General features: G+C 34.0%; 3 protein-coding genes across 3 annotated transcripts; 2 read left to right on the plus strand and 1 right to left on the minus strand.

Annotated features, from left to right (window-relative positions):
* Positions 1 to 1,080: 1,080 nt before the first annotated feature.
* On the plus strand, positions 1,081 to 1,821 carry LOC112417322 (DNA-(apurinic or apyrimidinic site) endonuclease-like). The gene has a single exon (XM_024772886.1). The coding sequence runs from the start codon at positions 1,081 to 1,083 to the stop codon at positions 1,819 to 1,821; it is 741 nt and encodes a 246-aa protein (XP_024628654.1).
* Positions 1,822 to 1,835: 14 nt separating this feature from the next.
* On the plus strand, positions 1,836 to 4,772 carry LOC112417323 (uncharacterized). The gene is made up of 4 exons (XM_024772887.2): positions 1,836 to 2,061; positions 2,404 to 3,535; positions 3,647 to 4,202; positions 4,275 to 4,772. The coding sequence occupies exons 1-4, from the start codon at positions 1,836 to 1,838 to the stop codon at positions 4,770 to 4,772; spliced, it is 2,412 nt and encodes an 803-aa protein (XP_024628655.2).
* A 10,607-nt stretch (positions 4,773 to 15,379) lies between these two features.
* On the minus strand, positions 15,380 to 20,513 carry LOC25501064 (carotenoid 9,10(9',10')-cleavage dioxygenase 1). Its single transcript, XM_024772085.2, has 15 exons — positions 20,198 to 20,513; positions 19,757 to 20,078; positions 19,429 to 19,499; positions 19,291 to 19,305; positions 18,980 to 19,091; positions 18,779 to 18,878; positions 18,564 to 18,626; positions 18,253 to 18,363; positions 17,904 to 18,088; positions 17,676 to 17,814; positions 17,471 to 17,588; positions 17,280 to 17,381; positions 16,596 to 16,841; positions 16,383 to 16,494; positions 15,380 to 15,588 (listed from the first exon to the last, which is right to left on the minus strand). Exons 1-15 carry the CDS (start codon positions 20,200 to 20,202, stop codon positions 15,559 to 15,561), a joined length of 1,731 nt encoding a protein of 576 aa, XP_024627853.1. The 5' UTR covers positions 20,203 to 20,513; the 3' UTR covers positions 15,380 to 15,558.
* Positions 20,514 to 20,965: the final 452 nt, after the last annotated feature.

Here is a 20,965-nt window from a genome sequence, read left to right on the forward strand (position 1 = left end):
ATTGAGGAGTGGGGTTTCAACATTGGAGAAGATGCATGCCTTTTTCAAGATGGAGAAGATCAACGGTCACTATTGGATAATGAGGATGTTCAGGGTGACATGGAAGTTGGTAAAAATATGGATACCTTAATTGACAAAATCGTTAAGGAGCTTGTGGAGGAAAATATGGGCTCAGAGTTAAAAGGAGGGGACGATGTCAGAGAGGAGGTTGTCAAGGATACATTGCATCCTGAGGTGGTAGCTGAAGGTGTAGATTTGGTGACACCACAAGGTTCTTCATCACCGACGGTGTTACGATTTGAGCATGGGAATGAGTCAGAGATTCACGATGGTGGAGTACGGGTACAGGGCGACAGAGGTACTAAAGTGGTGGATAAAGGTGACACGGGGTGCTTTGAGGAGGGTGAGCAACGAACGAATTCCGTGTTACATAACAAAGGAGACGGGAGAGTTTCGCCATTATCAGACCCTCTTAATGCAGGTAAGCTGACTATGTCGGGACCATGGAGTACGGAATGGTTGAAGGATCACCATGGGGGTGCTGGTATTATTTTTTCCGCTAAAAGAAAATTTGTAAAGATGGGGAAACGCAAAGTGAAAAATGTTCCTGAAGGAGCTGATGGGTCAAAACGTAGGAAGATTGGAGGTGAATTGCGCCATCCGGTTTATACTTTAAAAAAGGTGGCGCGTTTATCTAGTAAAGATAGAAGGGCAGTGTTAAATACTTTGAGGAAAAGATCTCGCAAGAGGAGGGACACCAATAACTCTGAACATGCTAATGAAGAGGTTCCTTCTGATTCTTCTGACACTATATCTTCCTCAGCTTCAGTGAATAAGGATTGGAATAATTGGGTGGTTTTACATGGGAAGGAGAAGGAGGCGGCAGAGGATGTATGGGGGATAGGTAAAGCTATAGGCTTGCAGTTTGAAGGGGTCACTCATAATATGTTTAATATGCTTTCTAGAGCAGGGAACGAGAAGAGGGAGTTACCTTCTTGCGTTGCTGGAGAGAGAGGAAGTTCGGAGGCCGAAGAGAGTTAGGTTTGAGTGGTAGAGGGCAGCGGGGTGAGAGTGTGTGCGATGAGGGTTGTGTCGTGGAATGTGCGGGGATTAGGTGGGTTGGAGAAGAGAAAGGAGGTCAAGGAGCTGGTAAAGGAAAAGGCGCCTTTCGTGTTGTGTATTCAAGAAACAAAGTTGCAATTAATAGATGATTTTGTATGTACGTCGATATGGGGACCCATGTGTCATGATTATTCTTTTAGTCCGTCGGTGGGGGCGTCAGGAGGTCTGGTTACGATTTGGGATACTGCAGAGGTCGAGGTGTGGACGTCTTGTCGAGGGGACAACTTTTTGTTGATTCATGGCAGGTTTATTAAGTCTAATGAAGAGTTTTACCTATTCAATGTGTATGCCCCGTGTGATAGATTTGCTAAACAGGCTTTGTGGACCTCGCTGTCTTCGAGGTTGCTTTCTTTGGGCAGTCTTAATGTGTGTTTGTGTGGTGACTTTAACTCAGTCCGAAGCGCGGATGAAAGGCGCTCGGTTAGGGGTACTCAGACGCTAGACGATTTTTCTCATTTCAATGAGTTTATAGATGAATGTGTGTTGATTGATTTACCTTTATGTGGCCGAAAGTTTACCTGGTTTAAGGGGGATGGTCGATCTATGAGTAGGTTGGACAGGTTTTTGTTATCCGAAGCGTGGTGCTTGTTGTGGCCAAATTGTATTCAGGTTGGTCACTTAAGGGGTCTTTCAGATCATTGTCCTATTGTGTTGTCGGTAGATGAGGAAAACTGGGGGCCGAGACGTTGCGATTATTGAAATGTTGGCAAGATATGCCTGGTTACCAGAATTTCGTTCGTGAAAATTGGAGTACTCTTCAGGTGGACGGGTGGGGTGGTTATGTTCTTAAAGAAAATTTGAAATTAATCAAAATAGCTCTTAAGGATTGGCATGCTTCCAATACTCAGAATTTGCCGGCAAAGGTGGCTTCATTAAAGAACAGACAAGCGGCTCTTGACAGTAAAGGGGAGGAAGTGGATTTGTCGGAGGATGAGCTCGGTGAATTACATGGCATTTCAACGGATATCCACTCTTTGTCTCGTATTAATACTAGCATCTGCTGGCAATAGTCGCGGTTAAACTGGTTACGTGTTGGTGACACAAATTCCAAAAATTTTCATTCTGTTTTGGCTAATAGGAGACGTCGCAATTCTTTGTCTACAATCATGGTTAATGGGATGGTGGTTGAGGGTGTTTAGCCTATTCGGCAAGCTGTGTGTTCGCACTTCAAAAATCATTTTATCTCTCAAAGAGTGGTGCGACCCACTGTGGGCAATCTTCAGTTCAAAAAACTCGCTAGAGCGGATATAAGTAATTTGATTAAACCTTTTTCTGTGGAAGAGATTAAGGCAACGGTGTGGGACTGTGACAGTTTTAAGAGTCCGGGGCCAGATGGTATCAATTTTGGATTTATCAAGGATTTTTGGACTGAGATGAAGGATGATATTGTGAGTTTTATAACTGAATTCCATAGGAATGGGAGGTTGTCGAAAGGTATTAATTCTACGTTCATTGCTCTTATTCCTAAAGTTGAGAGTCCACAATCCTTGAATGAGTTCCGACCTATATCGTTGGTGGGGGGGAGTCTTTATAAAATATTGGCAAAAATTCTGGCAAATAGGCTGAGACAGGTCATTGGGAGCGTGGTGTCGGATGCTCAATATGCGTTTGTAAAAGACATGCAAATTCTTGATGGTATTCTGATCGCTAATGAGGTGGTTGATGAGGCTCGTAAATCCAAGAAGGATATGTTGTTGTTTAAAGTGGATTTTGAAAAGGCGTATGACTCTGTTGATTGGGGGTACTTGGAGGAGGTGATGGTTTCTATGTCGTTTCCAACGCTTTGGATAAAGTGGATTAAGGAATGTGTTTGTACTGCCACAGCTTCAGTTTTAGTGAATGGCAGTCCTACGGATGAGTTCCCTCTTGAGCGGGGTTTACGGCAGGGTGATCCTCTTTCTCCCTTCTTGTTCTTGTTAGCAGCTGAAGGTCTGAATGTGCTGATGAAAGCCTTGGTTACTGCAGATGTTTTCACGGGGTACAGTGTGGGGGGTGCTAATCCGGTAGTGGTGTCCCATTTACAATTTGTGGATGATACGCTCTTGATAGGGAAGAAAAGCTGGGCAAATGTTCGCGCTTTGAGGGCTGGTTTGGTTTTGTTTGAGGCTATGTCGGGTTTGAAGGTAAATTTCCACAAAAGCTCTCTGGTGGGGGTGAATATTAATGCCTCTTGGTTGTCTGAAGCAGCTTCGGTGTTGGGTTGCAAAGTGGGAAAAATTCCGTTCCTCTATTTGGGCCTTCCGATTGGGGGTGATCCGCGCCGGTTATTATTTTGGGAGCCTGTTGTTAATCGTATTAAAACTCGATTGTCTGGTTGGCATAGTCGGTTCCTTTCTTTTGGTGGTCGTCTAATTCTTCTCAAATTCGTCCTGACTGCACTTCCTGTCTATGCACTTTCCTTTTTCAAAGCTCCGTCAGGTATAATCTCTTCCATTGAATCTTTGTTAAATAAATTTTTTTAGGGGGGTTGTGAGGAAAAAAGAAAAATATCGTGGGTTGGTTGGCATTCTTTGTGTTTGAGGAGGGAGTATGGGGGGTTGGGTGTTCGGAGATTGAGCGAGTTTAACATTGCTTTGCTAGGGAAATGGTGTTGGCGGTTGTTAGTTGATAGAGAGGGGTTATGGCGTAGGGTGTTGGTGGCTAGGTATGGTGTGGCGGATGGTGGTTTGGAGGATGGGGGCCAGAGTTGTTCTTCGTGGTGGAGGGAGATAGTCAAGATTAGAGATGGGATAGGCGAGGGTGGAGAGGGTTGGTTTGTGGATTGTGTTAGGAGGAGGGTGGGGGATGAAGCTGATACTGATTTTTGGCGAGATTGTTGGTGTGGTAGTGTTCCGTTGTGTGAGCGCTTTAGGCGTCTTTATGACTTAGCTATCGATAAATCAATCACGGTGAGGAACATGTTCTTGTTCGGGGTGGAGGATGGTGGGGGAGCGTGGCAGTGGCGTCGCCGGTTATGGGTGTGGGAGGAGGACTTGGTAGAGGAGTGTAGGGCTTTATTACTAACAGTCTCTTTGCAGGAATCCGTTACTGATAGATGGGTGTGGTTATTGGACCCGATTGGTGGCTATTCTGTTCGTGGGGTATATGACTTATTGACATCGCATGAACAACCTCAGATTCATCAAAGTATGGAGTTAGTCTGGCACAAATAGGTACCTCTCAAAGTTACAGTCTTTGCTTGGCGGTTGTTGAGGGATCGTTTACCTACTAAAGCCAATTTGGCAAATCGTGGCATTTTACCGTTGGAGGCTAGGCTTTGTGTCACGGGATGTGGGCATGTTGAAGATGTGTCTCATCTGTTTTTGTCTTGTCCTTTCTTTGGTGCTTTGTGGCCTATGGTGCGGGATTGGCTTGGTGTAGTAGGGGTAGATTCTCATGCTCCCTTGGATCATTTTATGCAATTTATTCAATATGCTGGAGTCTTGAAATCGCGTCGGTCTCTCTTTCACTTGATTTGGCTTCAGTGTGTTTGGGTTATTTGGAATGAACGGAATGATAGGTTGTTTCGTGGCCGTAATAGTTCTCTATCACAGTTGTTAGATAAAGTAAAATCAAATACCCTGTGGTGGCTGAAAGCTCGTAATGTGGTCTTTACATTTGGTACTCATAATTGGTGGTCGAGTCCGCTTGTATGTATGGGTATCGATTGACCTTGTTGTAATCTTACTTGGTTGTTGTTGTTTTTTGTGATTGTTTTGGCACGCCTTGTGCTATAACAATTACGATGTTATTGGTAATATAATTCATTTTAGTTTTTTCAAAAAAAAAAAATCTTTTAAAAAATGGGTCAAGTTAACTTATATCCTAAGAACACATGTTAAACAACCCAAAAATAAAAATATCTCTTAATATTTGTGCAAACAAATTAAATTCAAATCACGAATTCCAAAAAAAAAAAAATTACATTAAACTCATTAAATTATGCTTAAGGGAGTACTCCAAGTTAACAACATTTCTCAAATGTTAGTAAGAGATGCACTAATAATGGTTATGGTCGGCTGGTGTTTTAGTTAAAGACAAATCAAATGGAAGTATCCAAGTTTAATTTTAGACTCTAGCTGGAATAACAATCGATCAAACTTTGTTTCATAGAACTATATGAACCAAAGAGTTAGTTTTTTTTTTCTTTTTAAGAGAAAATAATTTATATCATTTCATTAAAAATTAATTCAGTAATACAAATTGGAATTTTATCAAAAGTACGAAAGTTAGAACTAGATGTGGCTGCTTTAGCTAAACCAAAGAATTAGTTATAAATCAGATAAAAATAAGACATGCATTAGTAAAGTGTATTTTGACAAATATTATTATAATGAAGATATATAACAGAAAGGAATTTGTTACAGGAAAAGTTTTCTAAAAAAAATAAAAAAATGTTACAGCTAAAGCTACTCCCTCTAATCTAAAAAATGAGCAAAAATAACTAAACTCACATTGATTAATGTTAACTAACCCTAAATTAACTGAAAATTACTATTATTCTAGATCATTAAATATGATTTTTTTTCCAATGGAGAAATTTTGTTGCTTATATTTAAGATCTAAATAAATAGTAGTAGTATGTTGTTTCCGTTTCACAATATTTGCGCTTTTGGTGAATAATTTTGTTTCAAATTACTTGTCACTTTCAAGTTTCAATGCAATATTAATTATTGATTTGTTAATAATAATCTTACTAATTTATTGTAGAGAGAGAACTAATATAATGAAATAATAAATGATTAAGGGTATTATAGAAAAAAACGCACACAATTTCATCAAAAATAACAAAATTTATTTGATTTTTTTGTATTTATAAATTCCTCAAAAGTGAGAAGTATTGTAATGAGTCAAGGAGTTAAAAGGAGCAATATAGAAAATGTGAATGTGGACTCTTATAAATAAGAGAAGGCCATCATCTTTTCTATCTGAACTCTCTTCTCTCAAATTCTTCCTTCTTTATTGTAATCATTCAAATTTATACATTAGCGATGAAACTTATTTTACTTCAACAAATCAGTTTAAGAATTCTACTTCATTTTAAGGTCCCTTACATATAAATTCCTTAAAAATGATAAGTACTGTGAAAGTATCAATTTACAGTGATTTTGAATACACAATTGATCACATGAAGGCTATGTAAAATATAATTTAACTTTAAAAAAATATTTGATTCCTTCTAGAATATTTCAACTCAAAAAAATGAGGCGGTATGAAGACAATTTTATATTAATTTTTGGGAAAAGACAATCTGTATTATTACTGACAGAAGTTGGACATTGTTGACGATGATTTTTTTTATCAAAATAAAAATTAATGAAAATCAAAATGATTGTGAATTCTCTTAATAAATTGGCAACTTCAATTACAACTCTGAAAGAAATAGTAAGATTTCATATGATTTGAAAGACTGCGTGACTGATAGAAGAAAATGAATTCATAAATTTAAAGAAAAACATCTATATAGAACATGAAAATTAAAAGAAAGCTTTGAAATGGCTGAAAATAAAGAAAACTTTAAAAATAGCGGAAATAAATTGAAAAGAAATTAAAATGACAAGATGAACATAAAAATCCTTGGATTTCAAGACAAGAACGTAAATAATTGAATTAAAATAGTTGAAAATGGATTTGAATTCTCTCCACTTTTCTTTAACTATCATTATCAACTGTCGACTCATTGGTCTGTTTATGATTAGGATGTTTAAAGTGTACTACCTCCGGTCCTTTTTATTAGAAATAAAAGTGAGAATTTTTTTGGTCCTTTTTATAAGAAGATTGATCAAGTTTCAAATATGTTTGAAGCTAAATTTCATTTGTGCCCTTATTGATTATGAGAGAGAATATTAAAGTAAGTAAGTTGATGGAATAAAGAGTAATTAATTTAAGGGTATTCATAGAATTATTTTAAATGTAGAAGTGTATTAAATGAAGATGACTATTTTCAATGTAATTTCTTGGTGTTGATGTTTTATGTTTTTTGTTTCTTGTATAAAAGACCGGAGGGAGTATAATTTTGATCTTTCATTTTAAAAATTTGATCAACTCATGATTTTTACCTTTCAATTTGATGATGTGTTAATTTATGTTTTAACATGAAAACGAAGGGTTTAATCGCTAAGAGTCTTCAAAAATAGAGTGATAAATTAAGTTCGGTCAGGCATTCAAAGCCAAAAGAGGTTCGATAAGGGGGTTGGTAATGAACAATTTATGCTTGTGATATTGCTTAGACTTAGGTTTCTTTGTTGTTGCTACTGCTTAAAACTACTTTATTTTTTTTAGGCTAAACTACAATTTTGATCTCCTAAGTTTGCCAATGTTGTAATTTTGACCCCCTAATAAAAAAAATGAATATTTTGCCCCCTATGTTTTAGCCCCTTTGCAAGAGTGACATTTTGGTCAATTTTAACCAAGTCAACGCCTAAGTGGCATGCCACCTGTGTAATTACTAAATTAAAAAAATAAAAAATCCACATAATCATTTTCTAAATTAAATAAATTAAAAAAGAAATTGAAAATTAAAAAAAATAGAAAAGATAAAAAATAAAAAAAAATAAAAAACCAATAGTTCATCCTCAACTCTTCAACACTCACAAAATTGATCCAAATCAAGATAAATCATCAACACTAAATTTTTTGAAACTATGCTATAACAACTACTGCTACTGTTACAAAGAAGAGAGAAGATGAAGCAACAGTGGCTATGGCGGAAAGTCAAACAAGAAAGGCTCAGCAGAATACATCTACGACGATTTCAAGGCTCATCAAAAAAAATTTGGAAGGAATGTTTCATCTCCCTTCTTTCACTATTTCGTGGATCTCTCAAAATTCATTCTCCATTTCAAAGATTCCCTCTTTCACATGGAACCGATTCAATCCAACGAATTTCACAATGGCCGACAAACCCTTATCCCAAAGCAACAAGAAGATTCAGTAATGGAAGATTCAAACGATTCTTTGTTCGATTCCACACATTTAAATTTACACAGGTCCATTTTTTTCTTAGCGTTTACATATCTTCTTCATCTATATCGTGTTCTTCAGCAAAACCATGGATAAAGGGTTTGTGAATCTAAGGGTTTGAATCTAGAGATTTTCTGGGTTTTTTCTTAATCTTCATGATTTGAAAGTTGTGAATCGATAGAGAAGATGATAAGAAGCTGAAACGAAAAACTGGAATTTACAAGAATTTGAAGCTTTGATGAAAGTGATAAAAGTGGAACGAATCTGAGGATTTTTTTTTTTTTTTTTTGGTTACGAGGGTTTGGTTTTTCAATGTAGATGAACCACATTTTTTTTCCTTTTCTATTTTTTTTTATTTTTCAATTTCTTTTTTAATTATTTAATTTAGAAAATGATTATGTAGATTTTTAATTCAGTATTTACACATGTGGCATGCCACATAAGCGTTGACTGGATCAAAATTGACCAAAATGTCACTTTTGCAAAGGGGCTAAAACATAGGGGCAAAATATTCATTTTTTTTATTAGGGATCAAAATCGCAACATTGACAAACTTAAGGGGTCAAAACTGTAGTTTAGCCTTTTTTTATTACTATTTCTTTGCTCCACATATTTAATTTCTATAAGGATTCTTACTCGAAGATTACGATAAAAAAAAGTTTTTACTATCATCTATTATTTATTATTTTGGCCCTGTATAATATATTTTTGGATTTGTCCCTAAGTCCAAGATATTGACATTTATCCTAAATTATTAAATAACTAGTCATATCCATTAAGTTTTAAGTAAGGTCCACCGTAAGAATTAAGCTGCTTCATAATGTGAGTATGAGAGAGAAAGTTGTCACAAAGTTGTCAAAAAATGATTGTACAAATATCATTTCTCAAAATATAACCCTTTAATCTTAATCTTTAAACTGTGACTTTAAAAATAAGTTTAAAAATTTACAGACATAACACATAAAAGTTTGAGAAAAGATATTTGTACAACGATTTTGTAACAACTTTTGAATAACTTTTTCTCTCATACTTACATGATGTTCTTATCATCTCTCTTCCTTTTTCTCTCTCCATTGTTTTTGATCAATAAGAAGAGAGAAAAACAAAATTGTCACTAAAGTTGTCATGTAATAGATGTATAAAGGCTTATTCAATCACCCGGTCCCTTAACTTAATTGATTGTCTCAATTTGGTCCCCTAACTATAATTTGTACCAATTTGGCCCCCTATGTTTTGCTTCGTTACTAGTTTTAGTCTTTTCTGGTAGTTTCTCTCAAAAAAACGTTAACTTATGTACCAATTTGATCTCTTATGTTTTGCTCCGTTCCTAGTTTTAGTCCTTTTTGTTCACGTTTTTTGTGAGAAACTAACAAAAAGGACTAAAACCAGTAACGAAGCAAAACATAGAGGACCAAATTGGTACAAATTATAGTTAGGGGACTAAATTGAGACAATCAATTAAGTTAAGGGACCGGGTGATTGAATAAGCCATGTATAAATATCATTGCTCTAAGGGTGTGTTTGGTTTGGAGGAGAAGTTATGAAGAGAGAAATAAGCGAGAGTGTGGGAAGAGAGAAAAAAAGTGAGAAATAGAGTGGATTTGATGGATTATTTGGTAGAAGAGAAAGATTTGAGAAATAGAAGAGAAAGAAATGCATTTATTTTTGAAAGGACAAAAATACCCTTTAACCCAATAAACAAATACATAATTTAATGTTGTTTTGAAACACATTTTCTATCAATATTAATTTAATTAAACAATTAATTTTAATAATTAATATATGTTATTTGTTCTTATTAATTTAAATATTTCGTCAAATAGTAATTGATAAGATTGTGCCATACATAAAAAGACAAAAACTAATTGTGTCCAAAAATAAAACAGTATCCATTTCACAAATTAAAAAACCTATTTCATTGAAATACTTATTCTCTCATGTACACACACTTACACAGCCATGCACAAACGATTCCCAGGCTTCTGTGTATTTTTTTTTTTTGTCTTTTATGATGCTGTGAAAGGGTAGAATTGTAAACTTATTAAAAAATGGAACTCTGGCCAGTTTCTTCGCTGATGTGCGAAGACTGAAAAACATGTGGGCCCTATATGTTTAATCTCTCTCTTCCCTATTTCTCACCGCAACCAAATTAGAGAAATGCTTATTCTCTCTTCTATCTCTCTGTCTTCAACTTCTCTCTCCTTTTTCTCTTCTTCCAAACACAGTGTAAAAGTTTAGTTGAAAGAGATAAAGAAGATATAAGAACATGCAGAGTTCATTTTGTTCCGTTCACTTTGCAAATAAACAAATTGGAAACTCTACTTCATCATATAATATCCAAACAAATATTCTAGGATTTGTAGAAAGGTGTATACATAGATTAAAATAGTTGGAAACTCAACAACTTAGGAACAAGCACATAAGAAAAAGAGAAATGATATTTGTATAACCAATTTTTGACAACTTAGAAAGGTGTATCCCAAGAAAGGAGAAGACCTAAGAAAAAGGTGTCAAAGACCACCATAGTACAGAGAAACTAACAACTGTTACAAAACTATACTCTCTATGACAATTTGAACAAAAGTGTTGATCTACGCAGTTATATTGTTGCCTTCAAACATGTTTTATATAGTATAAATATTTCTACACAAATTCCACGTCTTAACTATCAATATAAAATGTGTCTAGAGATATTATTTCTTCTACATATGTGTCTATTAATTTAAAATGCTCAAAATATCAATTTATTTTATCTATGTGTATTGGTTAGGCTATCCATTTTGTGTCAACGGTTGATTTTATTTCCAGATATCATGCATATAAATTTTTTGGCATCCCTAATTACCAATAATATTACATTATTTTTTCCCTTCATAAGTCTATCATTATTCTTTTGATCTTTTTATTTATTTATATACTTTGTGTTCTTTTTTTTTTTTTAAGGATACTTTGTGTTCTTTTTTAACAACTAATTGCAAAAATTTATCATTCAAAAAATCCTTTATTTTAAGAACAAAGCTTAGGTATATTTTCTTTACATGTTTTTCGTATGGTTCTTCACATGATTAAAATTCATTTTTTGTGGTTATAACAAACTTTAAAAAAATTGTGGATATGAGAAATTATAGGTAGTTGTGAGTATTTCATGTGAAGTACCATACGAAAATTGTATCTTTATTTTAATTCTAGCAAAAAACTTAGGTTCATTTCCTTAGGTGTTTTTCATATGGTCCTAAATAAACTACTCATGGAAAATGTAATTTTTGCTAACAATCATATGAAAAACGCATAAACAAATTCACATGAATTTTATCCTTATTTCAAACTATTTATTTGTTTCTTGGTCTTCACCTTCATTAAATTATATTTCATTTAGCATAGATTTTGTCAAATTTAATAGATAATTCATTCATTTTTTAAATATTAAATTAATAGAGAAAGTTTTAGATGGTTATTTGATTAAATTATTTATTTTAATCAATTTTATATATTTATAAGGAAGTGATTTTGTTTGCCTACATGTGCTCATTATTTTCATTCTAAACACGCATTTTTGATAATTTTTCAACTTAGATAACTAGGATTTATTTATTTTATACTTTAATAGGTTTTGTGAAAGAAAAAAAAAACTTGAAAAAAACTAATCCGAGTGGTCCACCACCGTCCTTTTGCAGGACCCGTTTAAATCCATATTTTAGGTACATATTAATAGTTTACTTAAATTATGGGTTATATTCTTTCAAAAAAAAATTATGAGTTATATCATCACAAAAAACAAAAAAAAAATTACGTGTGTTATATAATATGAGTAATATTTTTTCTTTTATTACTTTTGAATTATATGGATTTTCAATAAATATTATACATTCCTTCAAAAAAAATATTATACATATAAAACAAACAATAATGTTATTGATAATTTTTTTCAATTTAGATAACTACAGTTCATTTATTATTTGTCAAAAAAAACTAGAATTTATTTATGTTATATTTTAGACGGGTATTAAAATTTTATTCAATAAAATATGGATTATAATATGAGTAATCTTTTTTCTTTTATTTTTGAAGGAAATCTTTTTTCTTTTATAACTTCCGAATTATACGGACATTTTATAATAAATATTATACATAAAATACAAACATTAATATTATGTATATAACCCAAAAAACGCCGAAAATATACACTAATATTCATATACAACAAAGATGCTCCCTTCATCCCTTATTATAAGCATTCTTTGAGGAAGAAAATAATTGTCCTAATTTTTTTTTTTAAACAATCAAACCAACTCAGAACAACAACATAGTTATTATATAAAAGTCAAGACAGAAGTATAAAAAGCAGAGTTAAATCTGCTAACCATCGACGAAAGTACAATGAATTAAAAACAGTGTCAAAGTGTTAGCACAAAATTATTTAAAACTCAAACTCAACCTAGTTGTCTACAGAGTCAAACAAGCTTGTCCGCAGCGATCAACATATTAGCCCAAAAGTCACGACGATCCTGAATGACAAGGCGACGAGTGATATGATTGGATGAATATGAATAAATTCCTGTTGAAATGTAGGGTAGCTCTTAAAGGCATCTTGAAACAACTCATATTTTGATCCCAAAACGAGACAGAATTTCCTTACTCCTGGTTTCAGCATTATTATCGGACTTCTGTCCAGACTCAGTTTTCTGTCCAATGTCGACAATGCTTGCAGATTCCGGCTCAACAATCTTCTTCCCAGGCTCTATTTTCGACTCAGTCTCAGCAATCTTCTTCCTAGGCGGCTCAAGTACAGACTCAGTCTCAGCAATCATATTCTCAGGCTCTATTTCCGATTCAGCAGGGATTGGAGCTAAAGTAGTCTTCCCATGCATAATTAAAAATATAAACAAAATTATATTTTTAAATTAGGGTTTGTTCAATCAAACCCTACAAATTGAAAGAACAAACCCTAAAAATTCTATTTTTAAATTAGGATTTGTTCAATCACGAGCTTATAAACTATTTTTCAGACGCTATTCCAAGTAGCGTTTAAGCTTATAGCTTATAACACTATAATATTAGTGCTACTTCAAATATATATATATATATACTCCCTCCGTCCCATATAAAGTGACACGGTTGATCTCGTCACACATACCAATGCACAATTTTGATCTTAAATAACTTTACTAATCTATTAGAAAAAATTATAATAATTTGATATTTTGAAAATATTCATCGTGACGGATGCAACGACATCTTATATGATATTATTTATCTTTGTATATTAGTAGAAAAATACGGTCAAAGTATGTTAAATCAATAGCGCACATTTTCAAATAGGTTATCTATTGTAGGACGGAGGGAGTACAATATATTCTTTGACGGAAAAATATATATATTATCAGTGTTATTTTTTTTTATTCTCTGGCCTTTCGTTGTAATTTGTTTATACAATATACATTCAAAAAAAAAAAATGACGGAACAATATATTTTCAATGTAATGTTATTTCTTGATTGTTCTTTAGAAAATATAATATCAGTTGTGTTACATTTTAATGAAATTATACCTTTTATTATTTTGAACTAAATGAAATTATTTTACGTCCATTTATCATGCATATAATAACTTATATAGTTTTTTTTTTAAGAAGATATTTTACGTCCATTTTATTGTTGTTAATAATAAATATTTCACGGGAAAAATGCAGAATGTTCAAGACCTTGTGAAGAAGACTAGTAGGATGCTAGCTGGAAGAGGTGGTGGCAAGGAGAAAGATGTCCACTCTCGTCTGGTCGTACATCTAATCGACGAGGACCATGCCGAGGCGATAGTCGGTGAATCTGCCAATAGGAAAACGGTGGAGCCAGCCGAAAAGGGGAAGGGTGTGTCGTCAAAGGCGTTCCTCTCCAATCTGAAGATGGTGACTTACTTCAGTTGCCTAATGTGTGGTCCGACCCTGATCGGTATGGTCCTCATTTGACCCTTTGCCTGAGTGACCCAGAGTTGAAGGTTACTCAGGACCTAGGGACCGCCGGTCGGAGCAGAGCAATGACCGAAGGGATCATTGATGCGATGAAAGCTTTGGAAATAGCGGTGGTCGTAAATAATACCTCGATCGAGGGTGAGGTCAAGGCGGATGTGTTGGGGAAGGAGAGGGACACATTGGCCGCTAAAATGACCAAGTTGGAGGAGGGGTTCGCTACCTCGAAGACTGTTGTAGAAGGAAAAGACTGTTGCATCATTTTGTTAGAGAAGCAGGTGGCAGATGCTCAATCTGCTTTAGAGCAGGTGGTCAAGGCCCAAAATAAGCTTTATGGGGAGAAGAAAGCCCTCGAGGAAGCTCTGCGCAAGGCCACCCTCCTCGGTGTAGATGAGCTTGAGGTACCTCCAGTCAAGATAGTTTTGGTTTGGTTGACAAAATTGGAGAGCTTGATAACATTTTATGAGCGCAGGTATGCATGGCTTTGATAATACAATCACGCAATTGAAGTTGGTGAACACTGGCGTCGAGCTGTGTGTCGAGGGGATTAACTATCTTAAGTTCGTGGAGAATGGAGTGCTTATAACCCCCTCTTGCGGAGGAAGAAGAACGTGGGCATGTTGAGAACGCACAGGCTGAGATGGCCTTGTAATTCTTATTCTTTTCAAACAATGTTCCCTTTTGCTGTGACCGGCCTTCGTACCAATGAGAATGTGCGCCCTTCGCGGTTAGCACCCCAAAATCGTTTCTTTATTATGCTTTGTATGAAAATGTATGTTTTATTTTCTATGTATGATGTGCGACCCAAGTGCTCGTTGTGTGAGACTTTTATATCGAAATCTGTTTTAATTTCAAGTCGTTAGAGCGCGATCGATATCCTTGTATGTTTTTAAGAATAACCGACCTATATGCTCGTAATTTAGCTTCTGATTTAGATGTATGCTTGCAGGGTTAATTTGTAAATAATCCAAGCATTAAAAAGTAGATTTGGTTGCCGGATTCAGTAGGCCGGAGATGAGGTCCTGCCCCCCGATAGTCATTGCTTGGTGAAATAAAGTGACAACTGGGGATTTATCGATGGCTGAGATCGCCAAATGGATCAATTCTTTAAACAGTGACTTTAAAAATATCCAAGACTACAATAAAAAAAGGTTTTACTCTCATCTATTATTTATTATTTTGGGCTCCCGTATATTATATTTTTGGATTTGTCCCTAAGTCCAAGATAATGACATTTGTCCTAAATTAAAATAACTAATCTTATCCATTAAGTTAGATTCACCGTAAGAATGAAGCTGCTTCATAATTCTCTTTCAAATAAATGTAAAAATAATATAACCCTTTAATCTTAATCTTTAAACAGTGACTTTAAAATTAAGTTTAAAAATTTACAAGCATAACACATAAAAGTTTAGTTGTAAGAGATAAAGAAGATATAGGAACATGCACAGTTCATTTTGTTCCGTTCACTTTTGCAAATACTAACAAACTGGAAACTCTACTCCATATCGTGCAATGAGGTTATCCACAAGTTTACAATTTAGCTTGTTCTTGAAGTTGATCCTGTCAAGAGAGCCAGGAAAAAAAACAATTAACACCATGCATTTAAATGTAAATTTAATTTATATTTACTATCGGTGTAAATATGTTTTACACTAATTGTCATATCATTGAAAATATTTGACTTTTATTGTAACAACTTTTAAGTCATGTATATATTGGTTGTGATTTAGTGAGAGTATAATAACTTTCTATCGGTAATGCAAACGACCTCCGTCTCGTATATACATAAAAAAAAAAAATCTTCATTATGCCGAAAGTGCAAGGCCAAACACCGTGACTCGGGTTCGAACCTAGGACCTCACAGTTGTGTGTGAGTTTATTTTCAGTGGTTTACCACTTCATCTAAGACAAAAAAAAAATTAATAATGTATCGATTTTAAATTATAGATCAGATACATGATACATCAGTTATTCAATGAATTAGAAAAAAAATACAAAATAAAAAGAAAAAATACCTAATGAAGAAAAATATTTTTTACGGCTTTCCAAAGTCAAAAATAACAAACCAAGACTAAAATATACATGGAACATTTATGTTTTGTTTGAAAGTTAAGAGGGATGGGAAGAAACATAATTGAACGAAATGGAGGGGAAGGAAGTATAACTAACTCCCAAACTTGCATGGAGGTTGATTTTTCCACCTAGGATTAAAATTTAAAACCTCCATAATTTGATGGAACTCAAAAAATAAATTGGAAGAAGACTTGGTTTTGAAGGGCTTCAAAAAATTCTTCAGATTCTTTCATTTTTTGAGGTAAAAGACTAAGGTGATATTAGGGCAAGGATTCTCTAACCTCTGTCACAAAGAAAGCATGGAAACCATATGGAACTCTTTGAGGCAATTCTACAACTGCAACTGGATCTGCTGACATTGTTTTGGCATCTATGACGTGCACAGACGATTTCCTGTGGTAGTATATATATTTTAAACTCACTCAATAATGAAAAAAATCTCAACAAACTAAAACTAAGCCATGTCATAGCCATAAATATAGAGAATTTGGTACCTAGTATTCTCATCATGTACAAAAAAGATCAAGTATCCATCATCTTCATCGGAATCAGTTCCAGGGACGCGTGGGACATAAATAGCATCAGAACAAAACGTTCCTGGTCCCAAGTCATAGAGACCATGAATATTTCCTCCAACTTCAAGCTTTGTTTTTCCAAAATTAGGTTCGGCATTCAAATCAAATTTTATAATCCCAGTTGCATTGCTGCCTAATATGGTCCCATATACATACTTCTGTTTCCTGATGAAATGAATATAGTAAAATACATGTTATGGACTTTTGGCAGACATGCATAAACATGTTACTTTTCTGACTCCGTCTCAAAACACGATTATGAAAGCGCGTATGGTAGCATATAACGCTCTTTTACAAATAAGTCAGTGTTATCAATCGCAGATTGCACAAAATAGCAGTTGGTTTAAATCTCGCTATGCAACAAAAGTGCTATAGCACCTCTACTGCTACTATTTGACAACATTTTGTACTAAAGAGTATATTGTGAAAGAATGGTACGTATACGAGCTATTCAACAACATAGAAATAAGCACATAATTAAGAGAAAAAAAATGTGACTATTAAAATAACAAATATCAAATTGAAAGATCAAGTAGACTAACTTACAAGTTCAGTATTATGCCTACCATAATTTAAACATGGAAAGAATAAGAATAATCTTACCTGCCGGTGTATCTTTCGTTCACCCTAGGAAAATCTACAGAATATGTTGATAGTTTCTTTTGAGCAGCTTTACCGGTTTTCATGTTAAATCTCATTTCATACCTGGAAATAGTTCAATAACCGATAAATAATATAAAATAACATCAAGTAAACTTTGCATCATAAATTTCAAATAAGAACAAGTATTTTACAGCTCATTTGAGAAATTTTTAAGTTTATCCTTGATATCCTCAGCGACCATGTCCAAATCTAGATTCTTCAGGCGGCACGTGATCAAAACAACTTCATCCTCCTCCTCCCAAGCATTAGCTAGTGAAAAGAAGACATACAAAAGGTTACGTTGTAGAATCTCAATCATCATATATTATATTAAGATACAAAAGCAAACAAACACACCATTATGGAATATGAAGCAGTTTGGTAATTCAAACCATCTTATGTGTTTATCATCCTTAGCATACCGAGGTAGGACGCCAAAACGAGCTTTCTTGGTTGAATCAAAAGAGAATACTAGTCTCTTATTCTTCACCATTTCCTGAAAAATGAAATTCAAATAAACAATTGCGGGAAAAACTAATAAAGTAATCTTTAGTCAGATTACATGAATAGGAAAAACGGCAATACCTTTGGCCTAAAGTACACAGGAAGATCCATAAAAATTGCATAATTTTCGGTTATGGCAAAGTCGTGCACCATAATGGGATTTGATATTGTAATTGGAACAGGATCATGCATATAACCATCTTTTGAAATTACTCTGTATGTGATATATGGTGGTGTTTGTGAATATCCAAATGTGAACATGTCCCCTGCACAAAAGATATTTACATCTTGGAATGAGCATGAGTACGAAGCTCTGACACTGACACACGTCGTGCACAAGATATGCAATCAATTTGAAGTGTCGGTGCTTCATAAGACTATTTCACTAAACCGATCAACTTAATCACTTATTTGAAGATGATGGATTTACCAGTAAAAGGATCAACTTTTGGATGAGCAGTGAAATAATGGTCTAGTCTTTTGTCATAATCTAGCATACCAAGTGTATGCAAATCACCATCTTCAAAAACTTTAATAGCATCTGCAAATTTCAAAATAACACTACTTGAGTTCAAAAGCACATGTGGTAAATACACATTGAAAAATTTAGAATGCACAGCTCACTAGTTGGACTAAGGTTGCTTTCTTCATAAGATATGAAGAAAAAAAAAACCTTTCTGCTTAAGATCATAATTAATTTCTTAAGGACATTAAAGTAAAAAAGAAAGGAAAAATACTCACAAGGTTTGTCTCGTTCCGAGAGTGCTAGAAGCATCGCATTATGATATACAAGACCTGTATTGGCTGGTAGGAATTAGAGTATGAGCACAAGTTAATATTATCAGTTCTGACAAAATTATGAAACACTATTTGAATTGTACTGAAAAAATTGCAGAATGAAAAAAAAAAATCCTAGGATTTTGAATTTGACAAAAAGTTACATTTGCATAATTTACCTGTTCCAGTTCCATAAGACACATCAAGTATTTTCAATTTTTCTCTCAATATTTGTATGGTTACCATTAAAACTCCAAGTAGACCCTTGATATCTCCAACCTGGAAATGACATACAAGAATTATAAAACCAAGATCTATATATCAATGGTATATTCCTCAATCCTCACTAGGCTTTTATATTTTTCACTTCATTGTCATACCTTCATAAATTTAGACCCTCCAAAGTATTCTTCTTGTTTAAGGCGAGAAGTTCTCACAAAACGGGAAACATATGTAGCTTTTCCATCTTTGATGCGCAAACCATGAATCATTCTGCAATTCATTGATACTAAAATTATAACCTTCTGTTAAAACTATAACAGTAATGAAGAAGAAAGAACAAAGCAACAGGAGATACAAAAGGAAAGGAAAAAGAGAAGGGGGAAACTGTAAAAATCAAATATTTTTTCATTAACAACAAACTTGAAAGCAATATATGTATTTTCATAAAGGAAGAGAATCGCGCACGCACCCATCTCCATCAAACCTGCAAAAATAGAAATGAAAGTCAATGTACTGATAAGCAAATGCAAGTTCTCGTGATATACTGTTGAAATTGAAACCAGACAAGATAAAAAAAAATAAAAAAAAAAGACAAGAAAAAGTTCACCAATGATATCCAGCGACAGGAGAAAACTTCGGATTAGGTCCCACCCTGACAAACTCTCCATTCAAGCAATCCTACAATAGACTTCAAATGGTTAGTGATGAGTGATAGGACCTGATATTGTTCTAATAGTTAGTGTATTGCAGGAAAATGTTATGTTAGAAAAGCAATACTCAACATTACCCCTGCGCACTTATCGGTAACTATGAGCCCGCCGTACTCTACATGTGAGTAAGTACCAACAGAAAGTAAAAAGCCAACAGATCACTCAACGCGGTTTTCAACGTCATTAACCACATATAAAAATGTGTTACAACTCATTTTCACTTACCGGAAGGTAGCCTTTAACAGGAAGGTCCTTAGTAGGAGGTGTCTCATCCTTAACAGGTGCAAAATTACCGGCAAGCCAATGATGAGGAAGTGATGAATCATAAAACAACTTCACCACAAGCTTCTCCAACAAATCAACAGCTTTTGAACTGAAACATTTTCTTGGTTTTGGTTCCACTTTCACAATCCCTCGTCTAAGTGAAAATGATTTGATCTTTACACAAATGGGTTTGTGAGAATGGATAGTAGCAGTGCTAAACTTGAAGACTTGGCTACCACGGTAACTTCTCAAGGTGTTTAACCTGCTACTACTTATGTTACTACTGCATGGTAAAACAATTTTTTTTTTTTTAATGATTAGAACAAAATATAATGTGTTCATTATAAAAAAATAAAAAAAAATTGAAGGAGTATTCATTATTAAAAATAGTAAACAAATTACCTCATTAGTTTCCAATCAATTATTGTTGGCTTTACTGGGATGTTTTCTATTTTCTGGGCCAAATTTTTGAGTTCTTATTCGTGGTACAGCAGCAACTGTTTGCTGCTTGGCCTTAACATTGAAATATACTATGTGATAAGACAAGCAATTGATGATTTGATTTGAAGTCAGAAATTTACTTTGCCGCCAATTGAAGTCGGTGTCATTTAATGCTTCAACAGTGGCAACTAGACATACTACAATTTTTTAGGCATTTAGACAAACATTTTTTTTTAGTATTGCAAAAAATAATAGACCACTAATAAGTGAGTTTATAGCTGATGAACTAATTATGGATGACTTATAAATTAATTTATAGCTAATAAACTAGGTGATTGAATAATTTATAAATATGAAATGACATAAAAAAATATACATATTTAATTAATATTTAATTTTTTCAATAAAAATTATATGGATAAAATTGAGATAAAAAGTGATAAATTTTGAGTTATAAGTTACTTGAATTAACTTATCAAAAACAACTATAAACTCATGAAAATAAGTTATAAGCTCATTTAATAATGACAGTTAACAAACATGTCTTTTTTTTGTTAAGTAGCCTAGTCGATAGAATTCACTTAAGTGGGGTGTCCGGAGTTTGTACCCCGACCCCTGCATATAACAACTTATGTCCCTATGAACTGAGCTATGTTTATGGGAACACAAACATGTCTTTTTAATTATACCAGTTTACAAACTATAAATTATTAATTGTAACAAAAAAAT

This window comes from Medicago truncatula, chromosome 8 (genome assembly GCF_003473485.1).
Source record: "Medicago truncatula cultivar Jemalong A17 chromosome 8, MtrunA17r5.0-ANR, whole genome shotgun sequence".
NCBI classification, from domain to species: domain Eukaryota; kingdom Viridiplantae; phylum Streptophyta; class Magnoliopsida; order Fabales; family Fabaceae; genus Medicago; species Medicago truncatula.

Coding starts and splice junctions, on each gene's coding strand:
- LOC112417322 (XM_024772886.1), top strand. CDS start 1,081: ATGAGGGTTGTGTCGTGGAATGTGCGGGGATTAGGTGGGTTGGAGAAG.
- LOC112417323 (XM_024772887.2), top strand. CDS start 1,836: ATGCCTGGTTACCAGAATTTCGTTCGTGAAAATTGGAGTACTCTTCAG. Junction 3,536..3,646: donor CTTTCCTTTTTCAAAGCTCC/GTCAGGTATAAT, acceptor GTGTTTGAGGAG/GGAGTATGGGGGGTTGGGTG. Junction 4,203..4,274: donor GTGGCTATTCTGTTCGTGGG/GTATATGACTTA, acceptor TGGCACAAATAG/GTACCTCTCAAAGTTACAGT.
- LOC25501064 (XM_024772085.2), bottom strand. Junction 18,627..18,778: donor GTCTTATGGAACTGGAACAG/GTAAATTATGCA, acceptor AATTCCTACCAG/CCAATACAGGTCTTGTATAT. Junction 17,382..17,470: donor AAAAATTTCTCAAATGAGCT/GTAAAATACTTG, acceptor AACTATTTCCAG/GTATGAAATGAGATTTAACA.